This window comes from Pseudorasbora parva, chromosome 6, assembly GCF_024679245.1.
Source record: "Pseudorasbora parva isolate DD20220531a chromosome 6, ASM2467924v1, whole genome shotgun sequence".
Classification (NCBI taxonomy): domain Eukaryota; kingdom Metazoa; phylum Chordata; class Actinopteri; order Cypriniformes; family Gobionidae; genus Pseudorasbora; species Pseudorasbora parva.
The window spans coordinates 39010583-39025517 of NC_090177.1; the positions used below are offsets into that span (position 1 = coordinate 39010583).

A 14935-nucleotide genomic window follows, 5' to 3' on the forward strand; every position below is an offset into this window, starting at 1 on the left:
TCTGTGTGAAAGCAACCACGTCGCGGAATTAATTACCGAACTGAACCCGGGTCTGGGACCTAGTAGCATTGCGGGGTTCGACCCGGGACGAGCGCTGTGTGAACAAAAGCCAAAACTAATGCCGCAACTCTATCTCTCTCCTCTGTCCATTTACCCTTCCCCTTAACTCTCCCTGACCCCCCCTCTCGCCTAGGCGGCTCGTAATTATACGGCAATAGCCCATCGTAAGAGTTGACATTTATCCCAACTGCAACCTCTTCGCTGTCTGACTCCATTACAAAGAGACGATGTTTACCGGCTGTTGCGTCACTTCCGATCAGAGCGTTTTTCACAACGGAAGTAATTTTACTCACAATTTCTTTAAAAAAACTGTTTTAATGCACATTTATGATTCATTTCTTCACGCAAGTCGAGTTCCTATACTATTTATCTACACGTTCATTCACAGTGATCTTCAACTTGAAAGATGGGCTTTAAAAACATTTCTAAATGTAAAAGATTAGCAGTGTCCACATCACAACTATAATGGTTACAGTACAGAGACACATTATCGTCATAATCACTTCCACAACCTTTTTTTTTATTAGTTAAGGAATGATAAAAACATTAACAGCAAATCAGAATCCATTCTGCTTTAAAGGGTTTAACCATTTAAAGCAGCAGATGACAGAATTGGGCTGCATTTAAGTCCAATTCTTTATGCCCTTCCCTCACAAAGTCCCCTCCGTCTCGTTTACTCTGATGTACATCATTGATTATGGTGCATGAGTGCCCACTACTGGCAGAACCCTCCAAATGTACATGTTTGAATGGAAAAAAATGAATGTTTCCTATAGACGTGTATGTATGCTTGGGAGAAAATGTTTAAAAATAAAGAAAATGATAACACATTAAACTGTAACTGCGTAAACATAGTCAACTTAAGGTAGTATTTTGCAGTTAACTCTCAAAATAACTCCAATATCATACACTAGAGTTGTGTGGGGGTAGATAAACGTATTTAAATTATCGCCAAGACTGATCACATCAGTGTGATCATACGTGCGAAAGGGTTTGATGAGAGAATTTCCAGCTTGAGTGAACTAGTCCTCCAACCAGTAATGCTTTCTGGTCATTGCCATAGGTATGCTGGTAGACCTGCACCAAACCACACCTAACTAGCCTGAACCAACATGGAAAACCGTGTCATTCATAAAAAACCTGGTCTTTTCAGCAAGTTTTATTTAATCTTTAACCACACAGTTGTTCAGATAGTTGTTAAGTGTTTAAAGCATAGACTGTAAAAAAATATGGACGTAGTGTCCGTGACGTCACCCATAGGATTCTGATAAGCCGTTCTGAAGCTTAAAGTATGGCCGAGCAGGGTGTTGCCATCTTGTGAGCGAGTCAACGCGTGTCACTCCCGGATAACAGGAAATAGGCAAAAGGGCGGGATTTGCGCGGAGCTGAGGTGACGCAATAACTATAGACGGCGGATAAATGGCTATCCACTTGTAACCACGCCCTTAATTATGCAGAACCTTAAGGCTTTCTATAACGTAAACGAATTAGTTATAAAGAAATTCACCCCCCTCAGAGTTGTCATGAAGATCAAAATTAGCCTTATAAGCCAAAACCACAATTTGTACCAGGCTGTAAACATGTTTTTATGCTTTAAAGTTGAGAATTTTAACATGGGGCTCAATGAGATTCTGCTCCCTTCTGGAGCCTGCCTCTAGTGGCCAGTTAAGGAATTACAGTTTACATTACTTCCGTATTGGCTTCAAGAGAGATCGCGGGAGGTTGCCGCTTGGTTTAAATGCATGTTTAATACATTGACACTTATTTTTTCTTATTTTTTCTTTTTTTTTGTGGTCAGGAGTTCCGCTTCCCAGCCATGGAGAAGGCTGAGCCTAAAGGAGTGAACTGGTTATACCACCAAAGGTCTTTGCAACTGTACCTGTCTCTGCTGGGCTTAAGTCAGAAAGAGCCCACGCTGGAGGCGTGCTGTGGAGCTCTGCAGAACCTCACTGCTTCAAAGAGCCCCGTATGTGCTTATACTGGGAATATGCATTTGAAATTGAACTTGACGGTCCAGTGAAATAAATTCAGGTGTATTCTATTTAAGGCCATAAAAAGTCACAGTATGGGTTAAAGGGATAGTTCATCCAAAAATGTAAATTACCCCTTTTTTTTTAAAGTCATCCTAGGTGGATATGACATTCTTCTTTCAGACAAACATGTCCTAACTAATACAAGCTTTATAATGGCAGTGATTGGGAGCCCAAAATTTAAGCCCCAAAAAATGCATGCATCCATTATAAAAGTGATCCACGTGGCTCCAGGGGGTTAATAAAGGCCTTTGAAAGCGAATCGATGCATTTGTGTAAGAAAAATATCCATATTTAACACGTTATAAAGTAAAATATCTAGCTTCCGCAGACTGCCTTTTGTATTCAACTTACAGAAAAAGTGTAACTTGCGACGCAATTACTGCGATTGTATTCGACTGAAAGAAGAAAGTCATAAACACCTAGGAGAGCTTGAGTAAATCATGGGGTAACTTACATTTTTGAGTGAGTTATCCCTTTAATGTAATGTATTAAATGTCAAAACTCAATGATTTAATGAAATAAATATGAGTACTGCACATTTCAAAGTAAAACACAGCACTGTCACAGGTTCTAAAGGCTCACCCTTTCAGAGCAGTCACTGTCAATCAATACGGCATATTTGCCAAGCGATTCATTATGACAATGTTTACTTTATTGTGTTTGTATCATACTTGCAAACTAGTGGCTTTAGTCCCTTTTCTTACTAAATGGTCTGAAGACCCAAATGTGAGGTTTATCATTTTATGAAACCCTTTGTTTTTGTCAGCCTTAATTATATGAGCTGTAAAGTCATTTTATGGTTTAACCCTCTTGTGCTCTTTATGTGGTGGTCAAAAATTACAGATTTTTATTGATTTTTGATTTTAAAGAATATTTTGTATGGGATTTAATGGTACCAAATTCTATTTATGCAGTAGCTGTAATCTAGTTGTAATTTTTTTAAACATATGTATTTACGCATTTTTGAAATTTTCAACTTAAACTATCATAAATCCTGAATGCCTTGGAGCAAATACTTAAGCTTGGTCTCTTTTTTAAGACATTTGGCAGATGGTATTGAAGATAAAGTTTCAGAATTTTACATTTATTGTTATGAAAATTGCACAGAAAAACTGTGTATCAAATTTTAGCTTGATATCTCAAAAAATTTGCTTTCTGTAAGATTTAGTTTGGGTGTGTAAAACTAAAAGTTTCCGCTAGATTAAATTAATTTCCCGTTCATTTCTAATCATGTCCATTATTATTATTTAAATTTTTTTGGTCTTCTGATGAAGTAAAACAAATCTTTTTTTCAAGTTACATTTTTCAGTCAAAAATGGCAGTAGAGCACCAGAGGTTTAACATGTTACCATAGATAGACATTGCCCTACCCTGCCCATATTAATTTTATTTGTGCATAAAAAGGGTCCTAAACAGCCTTAAATTAGTTAATTATTAAAACCCCTGCAAATGCTCTGCTTGAAGAAAAGCTTATATTTTGATTGGACCTCTGTGCAGGTGTCCACTTTGATGAGTCAAAACATCATAGAGAAGCTGCACGGCCTGTCTGTCATTTCCCCCCTGCTCAATTCTTCACACCCTGGCCTACAGAAGGCCACCTTGTCCTTAGTAGGCAACATGTCCCGGGTGTCATCTCTACGGAGTACTATAGGTAAGAGTTTTTTTTTAACACTTAAAGGGATAGGTCACCCAAAAATATGTGATGTTTATCTGCTTACCCCCAGGGCATCCAAGATGTAGGTGTGTTTGTTTCTTCAGTAGAACACAAATGAAGATTTTTAACACCAGCCGTTGTGGTCTGTCAGTCATATAACGCATGTCAATGGTAGCAAAAAAAGACTTTAAGAGTAAAAAAAACATGCACAGACTAATCTTGTGACACTGTAATGTCTTAAGACACGAAACGATCAGTTTGTGCGAGAAACCGAACAATATTTATATCATTTTTCACCTCAAAGTACACCACTATGTCCAACAGCTCAAGTTAGGTCAATGTACACAATCTGGCATAGTTTATGCAAGCGGTGGAATTGATCTCTCACGCGTATCTCTACACCAGATCATGTACATTGACCTCACTTACCGGAAGTGATCGCGGAAGCTGTTTTTTAGATCTGCGAATGTACCTGATCAACATAATAGCATCCCTAGGCTTCGCTCTGCTATGCTCTGCCTTAAAAACAAATGGTGCAACCAAATAAAATACACAGTTTATTACAAACCAGCTGTTAGTTGCTAAGCCTCTACTGTGGATATTCCAATTTAAGAAGGCACTTCCGAATGGCTGGTGTAACCCCACCCTGAAACTCTGCTCGCTTTACATACTTGTAGAACCCGTACAATTGTTGCTCACTCACTCAACAGCAGGTCTGAGTGTGTGATTTGTGGCACTAAACTGACACCAGCAGAACGTCAACTGATGATACCCCAGGGGTGGTAAAAATAACAAAATCTCTTACCCAATGCATTCTCTGAACATAATGACTTAAACATAATGACAGTATTTACTAAACTAATTAGGCCATCTGGTATGATCCCTATATGTTATATCTTGTAACTAACATATACAGTGCATCCAGAAAGTATTCACAGCACTTCCTTTTACCTCATTTTATGTTACAGCCTTATTCCAAAATGGATTGAATTTATTTATTTTTCCCTCAATTCTACAAACAATACCCCATAATGACAATGTGAAAGGAGTTTGTTTGAAATCTTTAAAAAGGTATTCAAATAAAATTAAATAAAAATCACATGTACATAAGTATTCACAGCCTTTGCTCAATACTTTGTTGAAGCACCTTTGGCACCAATTACATCCTCAAGTATTTTTAAGTATGATGCTGCAATCTTGGGATTATTTGTAGGCAGTTTCTCCAAATCTTCTTTGCAGGACCTCTCAAGCTCCATAAGGTTGGATGGGGAGCATCAAGCATCATTTTCAGATCTCTCCAGAGATGTTCAATAAATGCTCGTCTTGGCTCTGGCTGGGCCACTCAAGGACATTCACAGAGTTATCCCATAGCCGCTCCTTTGTTATCTTTGCTGTGTGCTTTAGGTCGTTGACCTGGTGGAAGATGAACCTTCACCCCAGACTGAGGTCCAGAGCGCTCTGGTGCAGGTTTTCATCAAGGATGTCTCTGTACATTGCTGCATTCATCTTTCCATCGATCCTGACTAGTCTCCCAGTTGCTGCCTCTGAAAAACACCCCCACATCATGATGCTGCCACCACCATGCTTTACTGTAGAGATGGTATTGGCCAGGTGATGAGTGGTGCCTGGTTTCCTCCAGCCAAGCCAAGACGCTTGCCATTGAGGCCAAAGAGTTCAATCTTTGTTTCTGCAGAGACAGTCAATTAGTGTCTTCTCTAAATTTGCCCACCGACATTTCATCCTAAGTCTGGCTTCTCCCAAGGTTTATTTTTCTCTATTATTGCCCTGATGGAGTTTTGGTTCCTTGGTACTGTCAGTCTGTCACATTTGATTTGGCTTGCTCAGTTGGGGACACTTAAATTTTGATCTAAGTTTTCAACTAAATATCCAAATAAAATGAATTACTAAATTAACTGTATCAGCTTTATTACTGATCTGCCCCAATTTTTCGTTATATGATAAATTGAAATGAGCTGACAACATCCTTTTTTTCAAAGCGACTGCCGAATCAAATTGTGTTGCAATATGTTCTTGTTTGACACTGTCGAGTTTCTTTGAAATAATCGTCACCGTAAAAGCGCAATATAAAAAAGGTTGTCTGGCCACTCTCCCATACAAGCCTGATTGGTGGAGGACTGCAGAGATGGTTGTTTTTCTGGAAGGTTCTTCTCTCGCCACAGAGAAACACTGGAGCTCTGTCAGAGTGACCGTCAGGTTCTTGGTCACCTCCCTGTCTAAGGCCATGATCACTAAGTTTGGCCAGGCGGCAGCTCTAGGAAGAGTCCTGGAGCTTCCAAACTTCTTCCATTTATGGATGATGGGGGCCACTGTGCTCATTGGGACCTTCAATGGTGCAGAAATGTTTCTGTACCCTTCCCCAGATATGTGCTTCGAGTCTTGTCTCTGAGGTCTAAAGACAATTCCTTGGACTTTCTGGCCGGGTTTGTGCTCTGACATGCACTGTTAACTGTGCGACCTTAGAAAGAAAGGTGTGTGCCTTTCCAAATAATGTCAGTTCAAATGAGTTTACCACAGGTGGACTCCACTCAAGTTGTAGAAACATCTCAATGATGATCAGTGGAAACAGGAGCACCTGAGCTCAATTTTAAATGTCATGGCAAAGTATGTGAATACTTATGTACATTGTGATTTTTGGCAGTTTTTATTTTTAATACATTTGCAAAGATTTAATAGAAACTTCTTTCATGTTGTCATTATGGGGTATTGTTTGTGGTATTGAGGGGAAAAATATGAATTTAATACATTTTGGAATAACATTGTTACATAACAAAAATGTGGGAAAGGTGAAGGCCTGTGAATATTTTTCGGATGCACTCTGTCATGTGATATTGCTTTTATGCAGCATTCATTGATGATTGGATGTATGTTTCTAGCATGTTTGGCAACAGTTCTTCTAACCCTTTTTAGTGGAGTGTGTAGCTTTTTATCTCATAAACAACCATTTAAGAATACAAATCATTGCCATATTCCAGGATGCCAATGTCAAGATTCATCAGCTCAAACTGTGAAAGAATGAAGAATCACCTTGCATTCATTCTTTGGGATGTGCTGGAGGATACTTTACACAGTGCTGGCCTATTGCGTTGTCAGTAGAAGATCTTGACCAAACACTGATGTACCTCTTGATGGAAATAATTCCATTTGTGAAGTTTCTTCACTACTAAATATCCCGTGGTCAATTCTTAGTGGTATTACAACAAAGTGACCAGGAGGGGACATGTTCATATCACTTAGTTCCACTGATCAGACCAGGCAACATTTTTCCAGTCTTCAACTGTCCAATTTTGGTGAGCTTGTGCAAATTGTAGCCTCTTTTTCCTATTTGTAGTGGAGATGAGTGGTACCCGGTGGGGTCTTCTGCTGTTGTAGCCCATCCGCCTCAAGGTTGTGCGTGTTGTGGCTTCACAAATGCTTTGCTGCATACCTCGGTTGTAACGAGTGGTTATTTCAGTCAAAGTTGCTCTTCTATCAGCTTGAATCAGTCGGCCCATTCTCCTCTGACCTCGAGCATCTACAAGACATTTTTACCCACAGGACTGCCGCATACTGGATGTTTTTCCCTTTTCACACCATTCTTTGTAAAAACGTATTTGAACTTCATTCGAATGCTGTCACAGGCTACAAATGAAAACTGACGCTCATATAGGCTACTGGTGTAGTATACAGAAATACAGTCATAAAGTCAACTTTATGGACATGATTGGGCATTTACAGTGCAAAATAACATGCTGAACAATAACAATAAAAAATGTAACCAATAATAATAAGCTTTGCCTTATAATAACATTCATTGATATACTTCATATAAACTTCATTCTAATGCTAGTCTATAGGCACGATACTGTATAACAGGCAATATGTCAATATAATTTCTTAATTTCGCTCTTCTTGAATAGCAGCCTTTCCTGCGTTATTGGGAGGGGGGTCTACTACTAAGCATAGAACATTTGTTGCATAAATGTAGCAAGTAATTATGTCTGATTTGTCTCAGTCGCTACATTCATATTGAGGTCAGTTATTCATTTTTTCTTCCTCCAATAGAAAAAATCCAAAGCAATACATTTGCACGTCACCAAAGAACGTACAGACTGCAATGTTATTTTGCACGGTGCACCAAACTGCACTTGAAGATTAGCATTTCATTGCTAACATTTAGTGTTGTTTTGTGTTTTCAAACACAGCCAAGGAAGTTCTTCCCAACGTCAGCTCCTTGCTCTCGGCTGTGACCCCAGAGATGGTTAAATTGGACAGCTCCATCGCAACAGCGTGCCGCGTGATGCAAACACTCATGCTGGCGGACCCTGCCACTGGCAAGAAGATGTTGAACTCTAATCTCATCGACTCTCTGAGCGCGCTGAGTAAAAATATGTAAGTGTTTTTTTTAAAGGGAAAGTACATGTATGACAGTGAAATAATGGCATTAGAAAACATTAACACGATCCTGGTTGGAGTTTTAGGAGGAAAGAAATGATAAATTACTCTATTACAATGATAAGTTGTGTGATATTTTATGGAATTACCTTTGTCTCAATAAAACTGAACGAAACTTTTTCAGAAACTATCAAAAATATGCCATTACAAAAGAAGAAAATCACATTGAAAATTAAAAAAAAATGAACTCAGTCGCACAAATGTAACAGGATATTCAGTATGTTTCATTCTTTGTTAATGTTTTACAAAGATTCGTTATTGCTATTGTGCTATTGTGCTATTGTGAATGCATTGCCAAAGATTTGGCTTACGTTTCTCAGTTTTTGTTTGCTGTTTTGACACAAACCTCTAGTGGGGGCGGGCTTAACAGTGATCTACTCTGATTGGATAAAGAGCTTTTGATGGACAGGTGGAATGATCTCGCGGTGCTTTGGATTAGGCTAGTTCGTAAAGATGAGCTCTCAGGAGAGACATGGAGCGGCTTCATCTTCATCATCTTCACCTGCTTGTTCTTCAAGGCAGCAATAAGTTTGTTTTATTGAAGTAACCAATAATATTGATAAAAGTTGTATCCATGTACAGTGTGCAACACAGTTTGTTGCGGGTTATTGATATACATAGGCGCAATTTGCGGGTGGGACATGTCCCCACCACTTTTTGAAACATTGAAACATCTTGTTGCACGGATAAACCTAACTAATACAAACGAAACATCTCTGGTTGATTAGAAGAGCATCATTTCATTCGTTTGTTATATAAGAGACGATCTGGTGCTCAGTGGCGTGTGCATGTGCAGTCTACACTCACACGAGCGATTTAATCGCTTAACGCCTTTTCAGAGACGTTTTCGTTTTGTTCCGACGAAATCATGAAATAAAATGCATTTAAAAAACTGTCCCTGCTCTTGATATACGACCACTGATGATATTCAGTATACATGCAATAATTAAACATGAGGTTTATATTCGCAAATAAATGAACTATTGAATTGATCTCTGGACATTTTAATATACCCCACCACCCACCCACACGTCCCACCAACTTTTTAAAACAAAGTTATGCAACTGTTGATATACATAAAGCGTTTTTAAATAACTAATGTGTCAAATAAAGCCAGAACTGTTGCACACTGTACATGGATACAACTTTTATGGATATTATTGGTTACTTCAATAACACCTAAAACGTATTGCTGCCTTGAAGAACAAGCGGGTGAAGATGATGAAGCCGCCACCGCTCCATGTCTCTCCTGAGAGCTCATCTTTACGAACTAGCCTAATACAAAGCACCGCGAGATCATTCCAACATGCGCAGGTCAGAGGACCTGTCCATCAAAAGCTCTTTATCCAATCAGAGTAGATCACTGAGTAGATTTCTTCTTTTGTAATGGCCTATTTTTGATAGTTTCTGAAAAAGTTTTGTTCAGTTTTATAAAGTTTGATTCAGTTTTATTGAGACAAAGGTAATTCCATAATATTCACCCAAGGATTACAGGTACTCTAAAATAATTTGATGTGAATTAGCCGATAGCCTTCCGAGTTTCTCTCTTGCTTGCAGAGCATTCGACAAAGCCCAAAAAGATGCTGGAGTTCTTCTCTGGAGTATGTGGGGACAAAAAGACTTCCAGAATGTGCTGAAAAAGGTAAGACTCATCTCAAACTACTCAGAGGAGGTAAAGCAATATGAAATATAGGGAGTGCAGAATTATTAGGCAAATGAGTATTTTGACCACATCATCCTCGTTATGCATGTTGTCTTACTCCAAGCTGTATAGGCTGGAAAGCCTACTACCAATTAAGCATATTAGGTGATGTGCATCTCTGTAATGAGAAGGGGTGTGGTCTAATGACATCAACACCCTATATCAGGTGTGCATAATTATTAGGCAACTTCCTTTCCTTTGGCAAAATGGGTCAAAAGAAGGACTTGACAGGCTCAGAAAAGTCAAAAATAGTGAGATATATTGCAGAGGGATGCATCAGTCTTAAAATAGCCAAGCTTCTGAAGCGTGATCATCGAACAATCAAGCGTTTCATTCAAAATAGTCAACAGGGTCGCAAGAAGCGTGTGGAAAAACCAAGGCGCAAAATAACTGCCCGTGAACTGAGAAAAGTCAAGCGTGCAGCTGCCAAGATGCCACTTGCCACCAGTTTGGCCATATTTCAGAGCTGCAACATCACTGGAGTGCCCAAAAGCACAAGGTGTGCAATACTCAGAGACATGGCCAAGGTAAGAAAGGCAGAAAGTCGACCACCACTGAACAAGACACACAAGCTGAAAGGTCAAGACTGGGCCAAGAAATATCTCAAGACTGATTTTTCTAAGGTTTTAAGGACTGATGAAATGAGAGTGAGTCTTGATGGGCCAGATGGATGGGCCCGTGGCTGGATTGGTAAAGGGCAGAGAGCTCCAGTCCGACTCAGACGCCAGCAAGGTGGAGCTGGAGTACTGGTTTGGGCTGGTATCATCAAAGATGAGCTTGTGGGGCCTTTTCGGGTTGAGGATGGAGTCAAGCTCAACTCCCAGTCCTAATGCCAGTTTCTGGAAGACACCTTCTTCAAGCAGAGGTACAGGAAGAAGTCTGCATCCTTCAAGAAAAACATGATTTTCATGCAGGACAATGCTCCATCACACGCGTCCAAGTACTCCACAGCGTGGCTGGCAAGAAAGGGTATAAAAGAAGAAAATCTAATGATAAGGCCTCCTTGTTCACCTGATCTGAACCCCATTGAGAACCTGTGGTCCATCATCAAATGTGCGATTTACAAGGAGGGAAAACAGTACACCTCTCTGAACAGTGTGGGAGGCTGTGGTTCCTGCTGCACGCAATGTTGATGGTGAACAGATCAAAACACTGACAGAATCTATGGATGGCAGGCTTTTGAGTGTCCTTGCAAAGAAAGGTGGCTATATTGGTCACTGATTTGTTTTTGTTTGGTTTTTGAATGTCAGAAATGTATATTTGTGAATGTTGAGATGTTATATTGGTTTCACTGGTAAAAATAAATAATTGAAATGGGTATACATTTTTTTTAAAGTTGCCTAATAATTATGCACAGTAATAGTCACCTGCACACACAGATATCCCCCTAAAATAGCTAAAACTAAAAACTAAAACTTCCAAAAATATTCAGCTTTGATATTAATGAGTTTTTTGTGTTCATTGAGAACATGGTTGTTGTTCAATAATGAAATTAATCCTCAAAAATACAACTTGCCTAATAATTCTGCACTCCCTGTATATGTTAAAGGGGTGGTTCCGTGTTTTTTTTTTTTTTTTCTAGGCTTGGTTGTGTTTATGGGGTGCAGTATAACATGTCTTGATACTTCTTTTTCTTTCTTATATTCTCCCTTTATTCCACACCACTGTCTCCACTGTCCTTTGAACGGCTCGTTTGTTTCCTGCTTCTATGAAGCCAATCCCTCTGAAAAACACAATGGTTTTAGATTGTTTAGATGGCCAAATGTAGTTTCCTGTATTTTTATTGGTATTATTATTAAGTGCCAAGCACAGGTTGTCCGGAAACGCCACGCCCCTTCCCATTACAGGCAGAAGTCACATCTGCGGAGACTAGCAAGGGTTTATGATGTCACCAACCCAGGAAGAAGCTTGTTGTCCGAACCGGCCATTTTTGTAGGCAATAAACTGCCATAACTTTAAAAGACAATATCTCCGTTTGCACTGAACTTTCAGTGCTGTAACTTTGCAGATACTGTTTATGCTCAAGCAGCAACATTACACACTAACTAAAGTTACAAAAGTCAAATCGCATGCAGCCACCCCTTTAATTTTGTATAATAATTATAAGACATTATAAAAAAAAGTGCATATGTGTACATTATAAATATATTATTTTATTTTATTATTAAATTATTTAATTATGTTGTATTTATTCTTTGCCTAATTAATCTGACCATTAGTAGTTTTTTAATTTGTTATATTTATTTGTATATAACTAAATTAGAATATTTAATTGTGCTCATTGCCCCTATTTTTACTTTTAAATCACATTTTCAGTTCACTTACGCACATTTACAAAAAACTAAAAAAATCCTTAACTAATTTAATGACAAATCTAATCTAAAAGAGAATAACTGTTTTCATACTTTACATTATAATTTTGTGATGCAAACATTTAATTTAAATTTAACATCATTGTCTTTAATTTGCTGGAATATAATGCATACAATGCATATATTATGAATATTGCATATATGCTAATTTATTTAATTATTATATTATTTAATAATTGTTTTATTCTTTGCCTATTACATTTTTTGCATTTTCATTATGCTCCCTCAAATCTCATTGGTGTAAAACTAAATTCTCGTCCCTGTCATAAAAAACAACAACATATGAATTACATAAACTGTAAAATATTAATGCACTGTTGTATTTATAAAGCAGTCAAAATAAGATATATGTATGAATGTTTTGAATATACAGAAGCAATGTCTGGTTACAAGAAGGGCGTGGAAGGGTGTGTACACACATGTGGCGCTTTATTTTCCTTTTTCTTTTTTTTTCCTGCTTTGAGGTTAAAAAAAATCCCCAGGCTACATTCCATCTTTTTGTCTGCATGCTGGTTTACACATCAAATAAGGCTCACTGCACACTACACACATACACACTCTTCCAGGCCCTGACTTGTGCTCCGCCTAACCCTGGAATAGGTTAAAGAGGATAAGAAAGGAATCCAGGGAGACGAGTGCATTCTCTGCCTGTTGGTTTTTGAAGGGCATAGGCAGGGCAGACACCTTATTACTTCTCAACCCTCCGACTTCCACTCATATGCACACTAAAATATTTACAGTAAGTGTGTATACCACACGAATTAGACCAGCGCTTCTGGGTCTTGTAGGCTAGAGTCCGCCTCAGCATTAAATGCTTGAAAGTGCGCATGACTGCTGTCCTTAGCACAAAAATACTGTAATTCATTTTGGAAAAATACTTCATATTAACTACGCTTTCAAAACTTAAATGTTTATATACACCAATTATGGATAACGTTATGTTGTTTCACTGATAGGTGAAGTGAACAATACTGATTATCTCTTCATCATGGCACCTGTAAGTGGGTGGGATATATTAGGCAGCAAGTGAAAGATTTTTCCTTTAAGTTGATGTGTTAGAAGCAGGAAAAATGGCTTGACAAAGGCCAAATTGTGATGGTTAGACGACTGGGTCAGAGCATCTCCAAAACTGCAGCTCTTGTGGGCTGTTCCCGGTCTGCAGTGGTCAGTCTCTATCAAAAGTGCTCCAAGAGGAACAGTGGAGAACCGGCCACAGGGTCATGGGCGGCCACGGCTCATTGATGCACGTGGGGAGCGAAGGCTGGCCCGTGTGGTCCGATCAAACAGACGAGCTCCTGGAGCTCAAACTGCTCAAGAAGTTAATGCTGGTTCTGATAGAAAGCTGTCAGAATACACAGAGCATCGCAGTTTGTTGTGTATGGGGCGGCATAGATCAGTCAGGGTGACCATGCTGACCCCTGACCCCGCCGAAAGCACCAACAGTGGCACGTGAGCATCAGAACTGGATCATTGAGCAATGGAAGAAGGTGGCCTGGTGTGATTAATCACGTTTTCTTTTATATCACGTGGATGGCCGGGTGTGTCACGGGAACACATGGCCCCAGGATGCACTGTGGGCAGAAGGCGAGCTGGCGGAGGCAGTGTGATGCTTTGGGCAATGTTCTGCTGGGAAACCTTGGGTCCTCCATCCATGTGGATGTTACTTTGACACGCTCCACCTACCTAAGCATTGCTGCAGACCATGTTCACTCTTTAATGGAAACAGTATTCCCTGGTGGCTGTGGCTCTTCCAGCAGATAATGCTCCTGACACAGAAAAATGGTTCAGGAATGGTTTGAGGAGCACAATGACGAATTTAAGGTGTTGACTTGGCCTCTAAATTCCCCAGATCTCAATCCAATCGAGCATCTGCGGGATGTGCTGAACAAACAAGTCCGATCCATGGAATCTGCTGCTAACATCTTGGTGTCAGATACCACAGCACACCTTCAGGAGTCTAGTGGAGTCCATGCCTCGACGGGTCAGGGCTGTTTGAGCAGCAAAAGGGGGACCGACAACAGTGGATATAATGTTATGCCTGATCGGTGTATATAAAATGTTGTGCTTATTTCACCTTGTAGCTGGTTAGATCGTTTTGACAAGGACTTTTAAAATCCCAATGGGAGATATGAATGGAAAAAATACCCAGGGAACCATAACAGGACGCAGCCTTATGATTGAGAAACACTTAGAGCAAATCACAGATTCGTGATTTTATTGTATTTTACGGAAAATCTGCAAATTTTACTGGAATGGGTGTTTTATAAACTTCGGTTGTTGCGAATATATGAAGTCCATGCATATCATTCCTGCTCGTCAGCCGAGCCGTAGTGACATGTTCAGTCCACCACGGCTGACTTCAGCATAACTGCCACAAACCTCAAGAGCAGACAGGCATGTGTGAACACGTGATCCTCAAGCAGTGACTCACAGCAGAACCACGACATGCATGCGCTTCTGACAGCTTTCACTCTGTTAACTGGGATGATCTTTTAAAAGGACATGGACGCTCCATTTATAGTTTTGACCTTTAATTATTTTGCAGCAAGGGATGAACAAGGACACGTTCATAAACCCCGTCACTGCGACAGCGTACAAGCTAGCAACAGACCCGTACCTAAAAATGCAGGTGGGTTTGGTTTCATTTTAGTGCTTTGATTCT

The 14935-nt window shown here is 39.5% G+C and overlaps 1 protein-coding gene across 1 annotated transcript in view; it reads left to right on the plus strand.

Annotated features, from left to right (window-relative positions):
- Nucleotides 1-14935, plus strand: part of LOC137079524 (plakophilin-1) — a 34668-nt gene that overhangs the window by 16357 nt on the left and 3376 nt on the right. The window contains exons 10-14 of the mRNA XM_067447476.1: nt 1859-2026; nt 3591-3744; nt 7950-8136; nt 9757-9841; nt 14819-14902. Coding sequence (XP_067303577.1) covers nt 1859-2026; nt 3591-3744; nt 7950-8136; nt 9757-9841; nt 14819-14902 — 678 coding nt within the window. The remainder of the gene's footprint in view (nt 1-1858; nt 2027-3590; nt 3745-7949; nt 8137-9756; nt 9842-14818; nt 14903-14935) is intronic.